At 30.6% G+C, this 18,939-nt stretch overlaps 1 protein-coding gene across 1 annotated transcript; it reads right to left on the bottom strand.

Annotated features, from left to right (window-relative positions):
- Nucleotides 1-247: 247 nt before the first annotated feature.
- LOC149893012 (proteasome subunit alpha type-1-like) lies at nucleotides 248-9,937 on the bottom strand. Its single transcript, XM_090088989.1, has 14 exons — nucleotides 9,856-9,937; nucleotides 9,339-9,366; nucleotides 9,055-9,099; nucleotides 8,850-8,951; nucleotides 8,659-8,762; nucleotides 8,480-8,568; nucleotides 7,918-7,988; nucleotides 3,702-3,785; nucleotides 3,550-3,595; nucleotides 1,807-1,886; nucleotides 796-867; nucleotides 649-690; nucleotides 508-549; nucleotides 248-407 (listed from the first exon to the last, which is right to left on the bottom strand). The coding sequence occupies exons 2-14, from the start codon at nucleotides 9,339-9,341 to the stop codon at nucleotides 360-362; spliced, it is 828 nt and encodes a 275-aa protein (XP_089945115.1). The 5' UTR covers nucleotides 9,342-9,366; nucleotides 9,856-9,937; the 3' UTR covers nucleotides 248-359.
- Nucleotides 9,938-18,939: the final 9,002 nt, after the last annotated feature.

Below are 18,939 nucleotides of genomic sequence, written 5' to 3'. Positions count from 1 at the left end.
TTTTCTATGAGAATCAAAAACCTTTTTTTTTTTCTCATAGTTTACAAAAATAAACATCAAATTTATTTCATATAAATATTTACTGTATAATAAACCCATATTAAGAAAATTTACCAAGCTATGGAAGATTATTTCAAATATTTTTATAAAACAAAATTTTACCTTTAACATAAACATTTTTTACAGTAAAACGAATGAACTCAAAATAGATCATTCTTCTTTTCAAGAAGGAAAGAAAACAAAAAAATTAAATAAAGTAAAGTTATCTTTACAGAATCAAAAAAAAGTACAAGTTCCTATATCATTTAACATCCATTTTAATTCCAAAACTTTTTTCTCAAAAAATGAAAAAGGTGCTACTAAGTCTCCATTTGATCATCTCCAACTGGCTCACTAGGCACACCAATCTAAACAAAGTCATATAAATTATATAAAAGTAATCTTAAGTTTTAAGCATGTTCTTATTGAAATTTCAAACAAAAAATTAACTAAACAATTTTAAAATACATCAACTCCACTTTGTGGCTCCATTGGTGCATCTTCTTCTTCCTGTAAAACCAAGTTATAAACAAAGTTATTTCAAATGTCATACATTCAACAAAATTGTTTAGAAATTATTTCATTTAAAAACCATAAAAATTAAGTTACCTCAGGTTTTTTGGTTTTTTTAGTTTGATCAATTAAAGCAAGCTACATATTTACATTAAAGTTAATAGTTTCAAGTATATGAGGATAAAAAAAAAAACAAATTCAATTTTTTTTTTAGAATATCATTAGAAGAGTTTGAAAAGATACAAATGGAGCAATATCATCATTGTCAAGTATTGTGAGTGGTTTGTTTTTGCCAACCACTGCAACAGTGCAATTCTAATAATAATAATTAAAAAAAAAAGAGAGCTTACTTTTGAAGTCAGGAAAAGCAACAAAATATGTGTACAGGGGTTGGACAAAGTAATAGAAACATCAGCTTAAAAAAAGCAAAATTTTCAAATATTTATAACATCTTCAAAATTAAGAGGTTTTTTTTGACTTAATTATTTAAGTCCTTTTTCATGTTGTTTTAAAATCTTTGTTTATTTTCAGATGTCATAAGAAATAAAAAAAAAAAAGTCATGGAGGAGGGATCAGTGATAACTTAGGTAGCTATATCATGGAAATCGGCTGGCTAATAGTTTCTCTTCTTGGTAGATAAAAAGCCAAGATTATTTAAATATTTTATCCAACCATGTTTATTCTCTATGATCTTGGTACTGTTTCTGGGGGGGGGGGGGGGAACACAATTTTTCAAAAAGATAATATTACACTTTAGACTGCTTGGCACAAGGAGCATTCTGGGCAAGTTGAACATCTTTTCTATCTACCACAGCCTCCCTTACTTTAATATAATTGAACCTTTTTGGTTCATATTGAGAAGAATTAAAATTGTAATATTTTGGTTCTTACTGAGAAGAATTAAAGCTAAAATAAAAAAAAAAAAGCTTTGGTTGGAAATTGCTACCAATGGCTGACTAAACCCTATTAACATCAACTCATCAAAACCTTTCAGCTGTTTCTACTATTTTGTCCAACCCTAGTATATTTGCTCCTAACAACTCAGTTAACTTTCAAAAAATCAGTTATCTTTCATTAAAGAGACTATAAATATGTAATTATGCAATTATATATCATTATGTGCACAAATTTGTACAGTTTAAATGAGGAGGAAAGAGTATTACCGATAACATAATAATAAGCCACTCTATGTCAAAAAAACACAATTAAATAGTAATAAGATAAGTAATTAAAGTGTAAGATGAACCTTACTACCTTATTATTAAGCTCTTGTTCATTGGGAAGACATTCACGTAGTGCTTGTAAACCATGAACAATAATCTCTTCATATGATGCTAAAACAAAGTAACTTTCAAGCTTGACAACTATTTCAATTTATGGAGGTTAAAACTTTCTTATCAGCATTTAACCAGCAAATTTTATTACAAAAGTTCTTGACATGAAACATGTCAACAACAACAAAAAAATCAAAAGTAAAAGCTATCATGTGATGATGAATTGTTTTATAAACTCTAAGCAATATGTGAACTAACTCTACCCCATAGAATGTTTGTATTTGGTCCTCAGACATGTAAAATGATAATTCTGTAACTTTAAAACATTGAACACACATTGAATTGCTCTTAATGAGCAATAGTAAGCTTAACCTAACAAAAACTAACTTTGTCAATAATTGTAAAACAAATAGTAAAAGTGATCAACCCATGTGTGAAAGGGCTTGTTTGATTGGTTGCATTAAAATTTCTTCAGTAAACATATAAACTGATTCTGGGAAAAAAGAGATTTTTTTTTTTATCTTTCTTCTTCTACTTCATAAATCCCACAATCAATGGACTTTTTATTCCAACACTTCATAAAATCTTTTAGATTGAAAGCTGTAGCAAAATTAAACAGTTGCTATTGAATTTACTTTTATCCACTAATAAAAGTAGTGAGATGTTTCAGTAGGCCTCTAAATTGTCATACATTAGGATGGTCGTTCTCAATGCAATCCTGATTAAAATAAGAAGTAAAAAGAAAGTAAAAAATTTTCATAAAGTAACTTTCTGGTTGAAGGTCAGAGCATTATCTATTATCACACTTAAACACCATTGAAATAGTATATTTACTTCTAACATCACAAAAAACTCCATTTCTCAATCCAATGTTTTCACTCTTCCAGTTAAGAAATACTGGCTCCTTTAAAGATCAGAGCACAACAAGTTTGTCTGCATACAGCATATAAATTCAATATGTTAAAAAAAGTATTCATACGTTAAACAAATGTGTTGGTATGACACTCAAAGATCTTGAAAAATCTATGTGAAAATTTAAGTAACATCAAGGCTAATATTGATAACTTTGTAGCTCTAAAAGTGCAAGGCCAAATTTTGCACTAAATTGATAATATTTACATATTATATTTTATCAAATTGTTTTAATAAGCTTTTAAGGTAATTCAATAAGCTTTTCATAAAATATCTACATAGACAATTTCTAGAACAAGTTACATAGGGAATTCAATAAGCTTTTCATAAACTATCTGCATAGGTAATTCAATAAGCTTTTCATAAAATATCTACATCATGGTAACTTTGCTTAATGGAAAATACTGATGGTTTCCAGTGAAGCCTTCAGCTATGATTTGTATATTCTCAAGAAAAGAAAAAATCTTACACTCTTTAAAATAATTTTTTAATGTGCTGTAAGATAAAGACACTCACATCGTCTTTAAAATCATATTTTAACTATGGTATTCGTCAACCTTATTGAATGCCATTAACTTGCAGTTTGATACAAAAAGGTCATTTTAATCTAAAATTTAATTTTTTGCAGACTACTATACTCATAGGGAAATGCTGTGATGACTACCATATGCAAAGGGAAATGCTGTATGAGTAGGTGGATATTTTGATTCAGCTTACAACTCAAATGGAAATGCCCATCTGGCCCAGATGAAAAAAGTTACTCCATGTCTGCTCTAAGCTAATGATATTAAAAATATTATAACTAACTTACATTCTGGGAACTTTTCTAAGTTTCGCTCCAAATATGTTCGAGCACTCTAAAAAATGAGTTCATTAACATTCATTTATCTTAAAAAGATTTAAAATTATGTATATATAATCTGTACAAGACTAAATATTGAAAAGAAAATATAAAAGAAGTACCTGTGATCTAGCACCAATAGACATTGCCTTACAATCATAAAAATTTGCTGATGGGCAAAGTTGATATATATGTGTACCTTGGCTCTATAAAATAAATTTAGTACCACTAAACATTGAAATAGACAATTCAATACTGCTGTAATTGATATTCCTCATAAGCATAAAAAAAAAAAAAAAGTCAGAAGTATTATACACCTGAGTTTATAGGGTAAGGTGAATATCATACAAATTAATTGTTACAATTGTATTCAATTGTCAGGCATTAATCTTTTACAATTGATGAATAACATTTTTTAACATTTTCATTTTGCTGAAACGACTTTCAGAACTTCCAACAGGAATTGAAAAGAAATGTCTTTGTGTTTTGTTTCTTTTAAACAAAAAAATTACATAAACACAAATATTTTTCTCAATAGAAATATTTAATTTTAAGGACTTATAAGTAATTCTGGATACTGTTAGTTTAGAAAATGAAGAAAAATATATTCATAATTTTAAGAACTTTTTTTCTCTCTCTTTTTAGCTGTACTACTTGTATGCTTCATTTTTCAAAGAAAAACTGAGTGAAGAAAAATAGTTTCTTATCATATTCTCAATTTTAAAATTAATTATTTAAAAAAAAAAACACCTAAAACTTACATATTTTAATTATTACATAATGTAATGCTAAACATTGTAATCAAAACTTTTAATTTCTCATTATAAGCCGCTCCCCTCCTCCCCCCCTGCTGTACTTTTCCAAATACAGCAGTTTAAGTTCTTATGCAACTCTAAGTTTTTTAAGTAGTTTCATTAAAAAATTGATTAGATGAAATAGCTTTTTACAATGAAAATTTATATTTTTTCAAAGAGAGAATGTCTGAGGAAAGAATGAATCAATTTACTTTAACAACCATTCAAATACTGAAACTTTTGGGTCCAAAACATATAATTCATGGCATTTCCTACTACAGGCCTATTCATTACACAACCTGATTTTTTTCTGGGGGCCTCTTTTTTTAAAGCCATAAAGAACTATTTCTCCACATTCAGACTAGTTTTTAAAAGACAAAATGTAATATTGTATACGATATATTGTAAATTATTGTTATATGATAAAATGTAAACAAACTTATATAATTTAAATGTGAAGTTTTAGAATTAATTTAAAGCAAATGATATATATTTTTAAGTTTGAGATAAAATCTATATATCAGGCCAAAAAAAATGCTGTGTGTATATTTGTCACTATCAAAGTGAAAAAAATATATATCAGATGAAGCTAGTACAACATTAGTGCATCAATTTCCAAATGATAATGTTAAGCATGAAAAATGGATAAAAATAGATTCCAATCTCTAATTTAGTTGTTACCAATAATACTGCTATTGGTGAGTTACACTGGCCTCTTAATTTTGAAGCAGTTACAGTGCGTGGAGGAAAATATCAACCAAAAAATGCTACATCTGTTTGGCTGGGAGTATCCTTATCTCAGATTCCAACAGTTCAACTCAAAGAACTTCCATAAGATCTTTAATTGAATACCATTGTTTGTACTTAAAATTTATGAAAATCTTTGAAACATTTCATAATGGGCTTAAGTGTAATGTTTCTAGTTTAATATTGAATTGAATGATAACTGTTTGACACCTGTCTAAGTTTGATGAGATACCTCAAGTTTTAAGCTTCATAAAAATGGACAATAAAGAGGAATTATGCAATATATTTCAGTTACGGGACCAAAAGTAATTGGATATAAATTTGTTCACTAGATATAGTTACATGCTTTTTTGTATATTTTCTAATTATGTAATTGTTTGAGAAATGATTACTAACTGCCATCTGTTTCAACACTCACTCTTTTTACTTCAAAAATTGCAAAAATTGCTGAAAGCAAATTTATATACTCAATATTTAATTCTCTTTCAAATAAGCAAAAAATATCTATCATACTACATGATGAGATTTATATTAAAAAAAAGTTGACTTTATCACAGTGGAACTATTTTTGGTAGATCAGAGGATAACTCAGTGAAATTGGCCGAAACATTGTTAGAGGTGATGGCTGTTTCTATAAATGGGGTTCTAAAGGCATTAACATGATTCCAAAATTAAAATTATGATCTGATTTTTTATTTGAACAGATTTGACCAACAGAATTGTCAGTAAAAACATAATAGTTAATATATGTGATGGGAATTGTGTCAATCAGGCATTTTTTTAAAATGTACAACTCCATTCCTGGAAAGCCATGGTTAACAGTAGATGGAAATTATTTACTGTAAGATTTTTTAAAAAAATACCTTGTAAAAAATTTTTGTAACATTTAAATTAATATTTGATGATAATGGAGTGACCAGAATTGCAAATGGATTCATTTTAAGCAGAAAAAATGCAGAATCTATAAGTCTTCTCAATTTATCTGATCTGAATGAAACTATTGCTTCAAAACCTATTGAATGACAGTGTCTCTCAACAGTTTTATGAGTATTTTCTGAAAAAACTAAGTTTATAGCGATGCTAACAATACTGCTGTATTTTTAAACGTTAAAGCCATTGGTGCAGATACAAGGCATAGAGATACTTTGCAGGCTGTAATCAATAATCCTCATGACAAGCGTTTAGATTTAATACAACAACTTGTTGATTTTGCAAGCCCACAAGTTAAACGTATTAAAGCAGAATTCTAAGGATATTGCAACTTGTATACATTAAGCTTGTTATGACTACTTTATGGTAGATTTATGTAGACATTTACTTAACACTTCTCAAAACTATGTTCTTCTTGCTCAATTTACATCAGATTACCTGGAAAAAGAAGTATACTTCATCAAGGTTCTAGAGGTACTTATTTTCTGAGTGTTCAACAGGCTATTAAAAAGTTACATATTAAGCATGTATTTTTACTTTTGAAATTAAACATAGAAATTGACAACTTTAATGTGGAATCTGGTCATCAATGTGTATTATGTCAATATAAATTGTCTGAAGACTGTTGCAAAAATCTTGATAACTTGCAAGATCTGGAATCTTCTATTGCTGAATATGTTAAAATGTTACTTATTCACATAGCTGGTTATGTTACAGCTATTAGATATAAGACTTTACTATATTAATCAAGAATGCATTTGTAGCTAAGTGGTCATGTTTTTGGGAACAAAACCACACTATGGTAATCTAGCTTTTTCGCAACAAACACATCAATAAATCACAATAATCTCTCCAAACAAAAACCTGCTTTACAAATTTTCTTGTTCATTTATACCAAATACTTTTCCAAAAATATCCCTCAACAATTGTCATAAAAAACTGTTAACACATGTTTACAATTTTTCAGTTTTCAATGGTAAAAACTATTAAAATTATTAGCTCCATAATCACCTCCTTGCAGGGGTAAGGAGGGTTGGAGGGGGCTGGAACTTGGTTCCAGCCATAAGCACCTTGAACATGGAGTCCGGGGTGGTCCAAACATGGCTTAAAACCTTCCCTGGGAGAAATTAAACCTGTGTGCAAAATTTGGTGAGCATTGGATCAAAACTGTGGATTTGTATAGCACACATACACACATAATTTCATCTTTATATATAAGATGGAGTTTATTAAAAAATTATTAGGCTATACATTCAAAAAACTTTTTAGTTTTTAAAGTTTTATTTAATTTATATTTTTATTTAATTTATATCTTTTTTGCCATAAAAAAGTAGTCCCCCCCCCCCCCCACACACACCAAAGTCTAGTACTCTACTAGATTTTTTTGATGAATAGGCCTAGTTGTGAATACAATCACTAACATAGAAAAACATGCAATCATTAAAAAGGCTTTAAGTTAACTGGGGACTAACTGGAGTTAAGCAATAATTGAATAAGTAAATTAACCATTATACTTGAAGTTTAAAAATGTTTTATAAAGTTTTTTTACGTATCTTTTTATTAAAAATTCTCTTAATTTTAAACAAAATTGTATTTAGTATTACACCAATCAATTGATGGCTACAGAACTGCAACAAACTATATTACAACAATTTACAAAATTACAACAAATTATATTGTGAAAATAACACAGGAACACAGCATGCTTTGATATAAATATCTTTCTATAAGTCTTTCTATAAGAAATTCTACAAGATATTTATATCAAAGATATAAATTGATTATTGATTAAGATGAGCAATCATAAATATATAAGCAATAACTTCAAGAGAAAAGCATATCTTTATTTGTGTATAAAAATACTTACATCATAGCCTGCAACTAACAATCCAACACCAAATGGTCTTCTACCATATACTTTAGTGGGCTTTTGCATTTCTTTTCATATATCAAGGTTTAATACTTATTAATATATGGTTTACAGAAAATGGTAACTATTTTTTCAAATGAATTACAATTATTTTAAAATTATCACTAAATTTTTTAATTATCCTTAAGATGGCTCTGTAACTGAAATTTACTGTCAGAGATTTAATTGTTTTAATTTAACTGTTTAAGCTGTTTTTTGTAATTTTTTTAAGAATATTTAATGGAAATTTTTTTACACTCTTTATTGAACATTTTTAAAACTATTTTTCATTAAACTATAGAATGGGAAATATTATATTGTAAAAAGATCAAGACACATCTTGCAAAAGAGCAAAAACTTGAGGTTTATCTCAATATAAAGTTGATATAATTTGAAGTTCTGAAGGCAATATTTATATAAAGAGAGAGGTTTAAATCAAAAAATGTCACCATTTTAAGAAAAGAATATTTAAAATATTTATTTGTTTTTCATTTGTTGTAATAATTATTTGAAAAGATACTTTCCGTAGTAGCACTGACCAATCTGGAGACAGGCAGAGGTAGGTCATAAACATATTTTGAATCTAAACACTCATCACGCATGAAATTGCTATACCATAAAATTAAATAATTAGAGAAAAAAATGTACTACAATTTATTACAGCAGCATAATAAGATGAAAAATTTCAACAGAAAATACCTAAGCAATCTTCCATCTGATGTAAGTCCTGCAATACTAACAGCAACATGGTCATCTATAGATATAATTTTCTTTTGATAAGATGATAGCTCTGATGAAGATCTCTAAAAACAAATTCATATCATAAAACATATAAATTAAAATATTTTAATGTGAGAAAGAAACTGCAATAAAATTATCAAATATATTACTTTTAAAGCTACTAAAACAGCAAAATCTTTAGACTTTAGGCCAACGGTTGCACTCCCTTGTTTAACTGCTTCCATTGCATACTCTATTTGAAATATACGCCCCTAGAAGAAACATTACCTCCATATACACACTTGAAATTAATTATATAAATTCCTTTAAACATCATTATTTTAAAAGAAAATTGAAAAATAATCTAAAGAGGACCTGAGGACTCCATATTGAAACATCATGATCATACTGATTACGATACTTTAAACAAAAAAAACATGAATTAGCATAAAACTATAATACTGAAAAGACATTATATATATATATATATATATATATATATATATATATATATATATATATATATATATATATATATATATATATATATATATATATATATATATATATATATATATATATATATATATATATATATATATATATATATATATACCATTTTCATTTTAGTTTTTAAGAATACTTTAAGGAACTCTTACCATTCTGAATTTATTCAATAACTTTTAGCTAGAAAAATAATTACACATAATTTTAAATAATGGCAGAAAATTTTCATTATACAACTTAAATATCTTACATTTAAAGCAAGTTATTTTACTTGCTTTAAATCATCTAAAATCTCTAGAATCTATTTCTAGAATGACAAAGTAATAAACAAAACAAAAAATATTTTTTGGAACTTATGCATATTGCTATTATTGAAATCTTTCAAAAATTTTGACGATAATAAGTCGTTTTTTAAATTGGTTTTAAAAAACTAAAATTGGAATTTTTACAATAAAGTCATAAAAAAACTTTTTGTTAATTGAAAACCATAAAAAATGAAAACCTAGATTTTTAAAACATTTTTACTCCTAATATTGAAAAAAAGTGCTAATGTTATGAGAACAATAAGCAGATTTCATTAAGGATATACTCGAATAGCATTTCTTATTTAGCAAGAAAATAGTTTATTTGTTAACTTAAATATTTAAAGATGAAAAATGTAAAACTTGTATTATTCGTATTAAAATTCCTATGTGCGCGACACAGCGATTTTTTCTAAACCTCGAGAGAACATAGAGCTTTATTTTGCAGAACGCAAATACAAAATTTATATAAGCTTGCCAGAAAAGTTTTAACACAAACGTTGTCGATCGACAACGTTTGTGTAAAAACTTTATCATCGAAAACGAACATTTTGACTTTATTATTTGGTACGGTTTTATTAGGTTCGATCAAAGAAATTTGCAGGCTTTTTAACGCCTTGGAAAAATACTGACACTAACAAACAGTGCTTTATTTGCATCAAGGAAAAACCGTACGTTGCTTATTTTACTTTAGTTTCCATGGACAAACAATATTTACCACGACTTTTGTATTCATAAAAACAATCATGAGGCTACATAACTATCCGTTCGCTTGTCAAATAGAAGGGTTTATAGCGGTATTTGTGTTTGGTATTTTACCATTTTGTTGATCTACTAGTTTACGATGAAGACATAACGCCATCTTATTTTTCATCCGTGGTACGGTATCCTGGGCAGCCAGTTTTATGTGGGCAGTGTTACCTCTTTTTGCTTTCGGATTTTATATCGAGTATGGCAAAGGTACTTTTTGCGGTGTGGACTGGAAGAATCGAAATAGATTCGTTAAAATTTATTCATGGAGTTTAATATTTGGCTTCATCGTCCCACTTTTTTACTTTATCCAAGCTTTTCGAAAATATTCCGATAAAAAAGAATTACTGACTTCAAAAACATTGTATTGGATTCCTAAGAGCAGCTTGTTTCAAATACTATTTTCTACTTTGTATTATTTTGGTCGCCGTTTTGTTTCATTCAAATATTACCGTTAATTGGTTTCGATATAGGGTCGTTTCCACACCTACCGTGAGTCGACACTTATCGTAGGTTTTAAATACTAACATAATTATAGGTATGTGTGCAAAATTTTTAAACTATTCAATTATTTAATTATTTTACATCTTAGTAAAGAGCTTTAAATCAGTATTACGATGGTGAAAATTTCATAAAATCGATTGATTCTACTAAAAGTTATAATTTTATTACTATATATTTAATGTTTATTTAATAGTCTTTTTTTTATTTATACACCCAAAAACGTTTAATAAAATGTTACTAATGCATTAAATTTTCATTTGGAACCGCGAGCGCATTTTAAACCAGACACAAGGACTACTATACGGCAGGACGCGCAAAGTCGATTTCCTGACTCCGCTAGCGAAGGCCATTGTTTTTATCAAAGTTGTAGTGTTCTTTTACGTTCCAGTAATAATTTTTGAAAATCTTTTACTTTTATTATGGTGAACAAATGTGGCGTTGTAAATTGTAAAGAGAATTATGATAAATTTAACAAGTGTCGTGTTTTTAAATTACCTAAAGATGAAGTTGAGAAACAGAGATGGATTAGCGTGCTTCCTTCACGTAAAAATTTTATTATGGAGCCATCTAAATTCTTTAAATGTGAAAAATATTGGCCTGAAAATACAGAAATGATAAAGGTAACGGGTGGATATACTCGACCAGCATGTGCACCATGTATTTTTAATGTTCCTTTTTCTTGTTTACTAACACCAAAACCTGTGCTTCGCCAATCTAAGCCTGAGGATCAGCAATTGAAGTATTTCATCAAAAAAGATAGAATAAATTCGTTTTCTGATTTATATCCTGACACCGAATTACACAAAAAGTATGAAAATATAGTAATATCTCGACAAGAGGATAAATTCTTATGCATTTTTATGTCAAAAGATTACAAAGAGAGTTTTATGACAGTTATTGTTTATGATAAGTGTACCTTGTGTTCACCACTAACTTTTTCTGCTTTTAAACATGGAATTAGTGTTTCATTAGGTAATATATTGAATCCAAACAATGGCTTAATTTTCTACTCACAATTTTTCGAAGCAATTAATTTAGTTCATAATTATAAACTCCATGTTAATGATGTTATTGAAAAGGTGTCAAATACTCTTTCAGAAAATGAATTTGAGTTAGATGATGATATTAAGCAAAAGAAATTGAATTTCATTACAAGACAACTTAGACTCTTGCTAAGTTTCTCTATAGCTGATTATTGCTTTGCAATCGAGTCTTTTTATAACTGCAACTACCATCATCTTCGTGATTTTTTAGTCCTTCCAAGTAAAAGAAAGCTGCAGTCTATAATTTCTGCGACTAACCCCACCCAACAACAAGTCGTCTTAAAGACAAATTGAAGACGTCTTGAAAACGGTCTTAAAGATGTCTTAAGCTGGTCTCAAATGAAACACAGTAAGTCACTTTTCTAAGACGTCTTAAAGTTGCCTTATTTAAGACATCTTAAAGTTGTCTTAAACTGGTCTTGTTTAAAACGACTTAAAGTTGTCTTATTTAACACGTATTGAAGATGGCTTAAACTGGTCTCAAATGAAACACAGTAAGTCGTCTTATCTAAGACGTCTTAAAGTTGCCTTATTTAACACGTATTAATGACGGCTTAAAAAGACGTGTGTATATATATATGTATATGTATATGTATATGTATATATATATATATATATATATATATATATATATATATATATATATATATATATATATATATATATATATATATATATATATATAAACTTTCAGTCTCCCGCCAATACAACATAAATATATTTATATTAGATTAGAAGGAGACTGGAAGGTGGTGACGGAAAATAGAAAGGTGTGAAAATATGAACTATCCAAATGCAATAACTGAAAAAAGAGACATGATATACTATAGAAATAAATTTCACAGCATCAACAAAAAAGAGTACATGATTATAAAATTTTGTTAAGATTTTCGTGATGCTGGTGCATTTTTTAATACACCCTGAATAAATTTATGGACTGTCTTCTCCGATTCTTTTGGATATGTCTCTCGGACAGCCGCTAAAGAGAGAAAACTAATAAAACAATAATAGGTCAAGAAAATCATTGTTTTTTTGGAAAGCAGCGTTAGAAGACCAACTTACCAATTACACACTTAAAAAGGTGAGTTTCTTTAAAACTTCTCTTTCCGCCCCTCTGTCCATCCATGTTGAAATTTATCATTAGCGAACAATCCAACATACTGAAAAATCAGGAGGTAAATACATAATTCAGAAAACTGATCATTACTAAAGTTACTAAGGAGAACTTGTTTTCTTATCAGCATTATATAGCCCTTAACTTCAAGTCCCATATGAGTTGTGATGAGCAAAAATCTATTTATCTGTAAAAGTATAAAAAAATATTTTAAAGCTGACTTAATAAACCTTTGCTCTCTTATATCGATTGGGTTTTCCGATCGGATATAATTAGCAATACCTCGAAAAATAAGGCCGCAAGAGCAAATTTCCATACTTAAAAAGCTTCTTTTTTTTTTTTTTTGCTTTTTTAGATAATGCTGCTCTGATTTTTTATTTTTTATTTAAAAAAAGTAAAGGATAATCAATGAAAAAATCTTTCTTGCCGCCGCATAATCCTACGTGTACAGTCACCAATATTAGTGCCTCCAATTTTACTCAGTCTTTCAATCTAAAAACAAAGTTGATTACAATTTATTTGGTTACACTAATTTTAATTCAACAATGTATATGTTTTAGTTTTGACGAAAAGTAAAACCGTTACGTAGCAGTAATGTAAATGATTTATGAAACAGTCTGTAAATGAACTTTTTAGTTTAGTTTTATCTTTGTGCCTTAATTAGAAGTGCGTTTGTTTAATACCAGATATTTTACCAATTTCCTTTTCATAGGCTCCTTAGCCAACTGATTTTCATTTTCATTAAAATTGTCCATGTTATTAATGTTTTCTTTTAACAAAAACACGTCTGGATCAATTACTCTATCAAGTCTGGTGTCAAGACGGTCGTTTAAAGACTTAACTGCTTCTGATAGCTGCTCGAGTTTGAATAACACTTTCCTTTGGAACTCTAAAGTATAAATTACAAGTCAATTAGTATACTCTCAGGTGCTTAATGTAAGGTAGGGTGGGAATCATTTCTTAAATCTTATAGATGGGGAAGGGGGATCCCCTTTCCCCATTTTATAAGGCCTCGAGGCTTTGTAAATGTTAGGTGGGAATTTGAATCCAGATGAAATAAGCAGGGGGGGGATGAATTTCTCTGATATCCCAAAGAAAATGAACAAACTTGTTCACAACAGGTTTCATTAACTTTATGCATATACTTATATGAGCAATGCCACTTTTATAATAGTTTCAATAGGATTTAACATGTTAATATGAGATTTATACTATGGTGAGGAATATTATGCCTTTGGTTAAAAATCGAGTTTTTTTTAAAGGTTGACAATTTTAAAAGGCTGGTTTACATTGAAAGTTTTTTTTTACAGTTTTAAGGTAAACTTTCTTCGTAGATAACCAGTAAAAATTGATAAACGGGGATGGGGTGGGAGGGAAAATCTTCCAAGAATTAATAAACATCCCCCACCTTGTATTAAACACCTGGGCGTACTATATTTATATTTGCAACCTATTCACTAAAATTCAGTCTCTTCATCCGCGTTATTTCTTAAAATATTAAGAATGCCTTGCTATATAAAGTTAAGCTTAAAACTTGGTTCTATTGCTGTTATTTTTAATAAGTAAAAGCAAGTTGATATGACTGGTTGGGCGAGCCCAAAAATTTTCGACGAATCCGACAGACTTTAAGAGAATTGAATTTCTATTGTTTAAAACAATAGATTTTTAAGAATGCACAACTAGCATGGTTTGCAAAAAAACAAAAATGTTGCACGTCCATCTCTAATACTTCCACGATTGAAGACATCTTAAGCTGCTTACTCCAAAAGACGTCTTGTTAAGATGTCTTGAGGACATCTTAAACTGGTTGTTCCGACAGACGTCATGTTAAGAAGGCTTGCGAACGTCATAAACTTGTTGTTCCGACAGACGTCTTGTTAAGATGTCTCACGGATGTCTTAAACTGGTTATTCTAAAAGACATCTTAAACTGGTTATTCCGAATATATAAGGAAAAGCCGGTTCTGGCGCATGAGCACAAAAAGCATGAACGACGCATCAATTTTTTTAATGAAAGTAGTGTCTAAAATGCATATTTTGATGTGTTTGAAGGTGATTTTGATGAATTTTCAGTTTTAAAAAGCGTGCATCCTTTTAAAAGTGAGCTTTAATGTTAAGATCTTTAATGTTGTTATGAAGTTGTTATCTTGTAGTGACCAATGGCGAAGGTGGTGTGAGTGCCATCATTCGATAGGATCCTTTTGTCATCGTTAGCGCTGAGTGCGACCTTGTTGATTTCTTCGGGGTATATGTCATGTTGATGGGATCGGAAAACGTTCATGGTTGCAAGGTGTTCTTCCTTATTTATTAGGCAGTCATAGTAGTCTTGATGAGTGAGGTGATTTTTGACCACGTTCTTTTTAACCCCTTTGCATTTTTTTTGTTCTTTATCTTCATCTTCTTTTTCTTCAGGGATGTAGTAAGAGTAGAGCTTGGGTCGAAGTCCAACAAATTGTGTGATTTGCTTTCCACCGGTCTCATCTTTGAACTTTCCAATAACCTTTTTATTTTTGCCTACTTTGAATCCAACGTTTTGAATGGCAGGATGGTCTTTTGGAAAGTCGCTTGTGTCAAATTTGCTTTCTACGTCATCAGCAATGTCTTCATAGAAATCAGGAGTTTCAATTTCGTAAATGAGTGAGTCAGTGTCTGTCATGAGTAATTTTAATCGATCACCGTATTTAGGTTTCATGTAGTCATAGTGGTGTTCAAACATGAGAGTCTTGCTCAGGTCGAGGATGCTCATTCCCAAGTAAACGGGTTTATCGTAAGTAACTTGTGTTTTCTTCATGTGAATGGCAGTGAGGTTTTCATCAAAAATGGTGCATCGACTAAACCTTTCCTTTTTGGATAGTTTCAAGACTTCTTTTCTTGTGGTAACTAGTTTAATATCGACATGTTTTAGAATGTTTTCCATGGTTTTACCAAAGACGGAGTTGTTCATGAGTTTGAAAAAATCCTTCTCAAATTCGTTTTTAGCTCTTGTTCTTTTATCGGTGTTGCCATCAATGTATTTTTTCATGAAAGGTTCTTCTTCAAAGCTGATTCCTCGATGAATTTTGGTGATGACAAGACCAAGTCGTTCATAGAGTTTGAGGTTTTCATGATGAATGACGTATTTTGTTTTATGGTTTAAATTGGGAACCAGCTTTTCTACTTTTCCAATTTTTAATCTTTCAGGAGCCAAAGGATAGTCGTTGTGTAAATCGTGAAGCTCTTCAGGATAGCTCAAATCAACTTCTAGAAAGCAAGGCATGCTACGCCAATTGTTGAGTTCAGTCATCCATCTGAACTTTCTAACGGGAAGAGCTTTGCTCATAGCCCATCCATAAAGATTGTTAGCGTCTAAGTACTGAATAAATGTAGATGGTTTTGAAGGATCATAGTTTGGCATGTATTTGTTATTAGCATTTCCAAGTTGGTTTGAGATCATGCATATTCCACCGCGTATTCCTCTTTGGATCATGTGGAGCATATCGATATCGGTGATCAAGTCCAGCTCAATTTTAGTTTCCTTTAACATAGCATCCCAGGCTAATCCAGGAGAGGTGTAATACCAAAGAGGGTCGAGACCGTAATATTCCATGCAAGTGTCTCTAAAATTTTCAAAGACATCGGCAAGATTCAGCACGTTGGACTTGTTGTATAGCTCGTGATAATCTCTAAAGGTTTTGCATCCAAATACGTTCCAAACGTTTAGAGCATGCGCGTAGTCTTCATCGCTGATGTGTTTATCATCTAGTCTAGAATAAAAGGCTTCTTTGAGTGGCAATTGCGTTTCGGAAAACTTTTCAATCGAGTCCACCCATTCATAGGGGTAAACGCCTTTTCTTAGCAGCAAATTTCTTTGTTCTCCGCTGTAGAATGAATTCAGATGTTTGCACATGATGTCTCCTTTTTTAAATCTTCTATGAGCGCAGTCTTTACAATTGTCTTTGTACTTGCATTTTTTACCTTTCTTATCAAGACAGTCCTTTTTGCATGTCTTAGGGTCTAATTTGGAGCACTCCTCACACAAATCTTTAACAAGGTTGCCAGTCAAATCTGCTAACGAGCTTTGCATGAACCTATAGCTGTCAACGAACCTTAAATCTCTATACACTTTTTTCGGTTTACCTTTCTTATCAATCGAATCTCTCACTTTAATGCTTTTTGAGAAACTGATGTATTTTTCTTCGCTGTTAGGTATGCAATTGAGTTTTCCGTTTTTCCCGCCTAATCTCTTGATGAACAAATGGCTGTCATAGCTAGTCAAGTTGTGAAAGACAACGGGAATAAATTTTGGAATTCGATATTTTTTATTGCAAGCATTATGAGCAGCACCACGGTACTTTCCAGTCAAATGATAGTGGTCCCATACTTTATCACCGTTAAGATCCTTTTCGCAAATATGACATTCGGTTGCAGCTTCAAACTTCTTTTCATCCTCATTAGTCCTAGGTTTCTTGTTTTCCCATTGTTCTTTCCGTGAATCGATGTCGTCATGAATTTTTAAAAAGTCAGCTTCAATTCTGGTAACAAACTTTTTACCTACGTCATCCTTATCGCTTTTTGCTGTGTACTCAACAGATTTAATTTTAAAGCCATCAGGTCCTACGATGTAATAGCTGAACGAGCTTGGAACATGCTTTTGGTATTTTTTGGTGTATGACTGTTTTGAGTCATGGGTGCGAGTGTTGTCATCGATGGGCTTGATGAAACTTTCAAAGTCGGCATAGACACAGTACGGAACTCTCATGGTGTTGTTAAAGTTTTTAAACTGAACAGTCGACCATTCTTTTGGAAGATCGATTCTCATTGGAGCGTTATCGTAGCAGTATTTTCGATGGATTTGAAGCTTTTCTTCAAGGTCGTAACCATGCATGCAATTTCTGCAAAAGTATTGTTTATGTTGATGTTTTGTTGCTGAGGAACCAGCAAACCGACTTAAATTGTTAATGAGGAAGTAATGGCTGTTTTTTTTGTTTGAGATAAGAAGCAAATCGATCTTGAAATTTTGATCATGAAATTTCGATATTTGCAAAGGTTGCGGTTTATTCTTTTCATACTCAAAGACGTTCACGCTAATATCAGGATTATTTTTCTCAAACTTTTCGACATCAGTCACCTTTAGAGGAAATTTAGAGCTCTTTCGATTTTTCAATCAACTCATTATCAATTCTTTCGTTGTCTCTATTTTTCATGTTAAGAGCTCTGGTGACACACCACTTGAAACATTCATTGTCGTTGTTTTCCATGTTGATGATGGCTTTTTTGTTTTTCAACTTGACAGGTAGCTCCATGTAAGAAGATCCATTAAAAGGCTCATAATCAGTAAAGCTAATGTCCATTCTTACAATCTTAGACAAGACGCAATTGGATCCCATCTTGTTGTAATTGGCACTGCTTTCCAAGATTTTTTCTTCCATTTGACTCATGAGCGCTCTCACATCTGTACCCTTGAGTAATCTTTCCATGAAGGATGAAAAGTTTGCCGGCTGAGTAGTTTCTTCGCCTGTTAAGATGCTTACACGCTTCATTTCACAGACAAGAGTCATTTTTACCTTTGTGTTGATTTCTCCTTGCATGGTCTGAATAACAGACTCTCTCACCAAGTTTAAGAAAGAAACAATATCTTGATGTTGAGAAGACGGCTCGTAAGAAAATACTCTGGTGGAGCGCTCTGCTGAATGCTTAGTCATATCAAACTTTATGGTGTAAGATTTTTCACGCGGTTTAGGAGCAATAGGAGGTTTTACAACAGGACTTGGAGCATCAAATGCAACACCTTTGAGAGACTTGATCGTTTTTTCCACTCCGCTTTTTACGCTGTTCACTGCATTTTTCACCGTGGTTGGAATGAAAGGATCAACGAGAGCATTTATTTTGTTTAAGCCATCAGTAAGCGCATTAATAGCAGTTGCCTTAAACCTTGAAAACCAGCCATCTTTTGCTGCAGTAGCAGACGCCGGTTTTTGCAAATGAGCAGGTTTCGGAGCAATTGGCGGCTTTACAACAACAGGTGGAATGATCGACGGCTTTGGAGCAATTGGCGGCTTTAC

Source organism: Hydra viridissima, unplaced genomic scaffold, assembly GCF_058129835.1.
Source record: "Hydra viridissima isolate aposymbiotic clone 2 unplaced genomic scaffold, HvirCarnegie_v1 scaffold_1, whole genome shotgun sequence".
In the NCBI taxonomy this organism is placed as follows: domain Eukaryota; kingdom Metazoa; phylum Cnidaria; class Hydrozoa; order Anthoathecata; family Hydridae; genus Hydra; species Hydra viridissima.
Note: the sequence above shows the minus strand (reverse complement) of the source record. Positions and strands in the feature narration are given on the sequence as shown.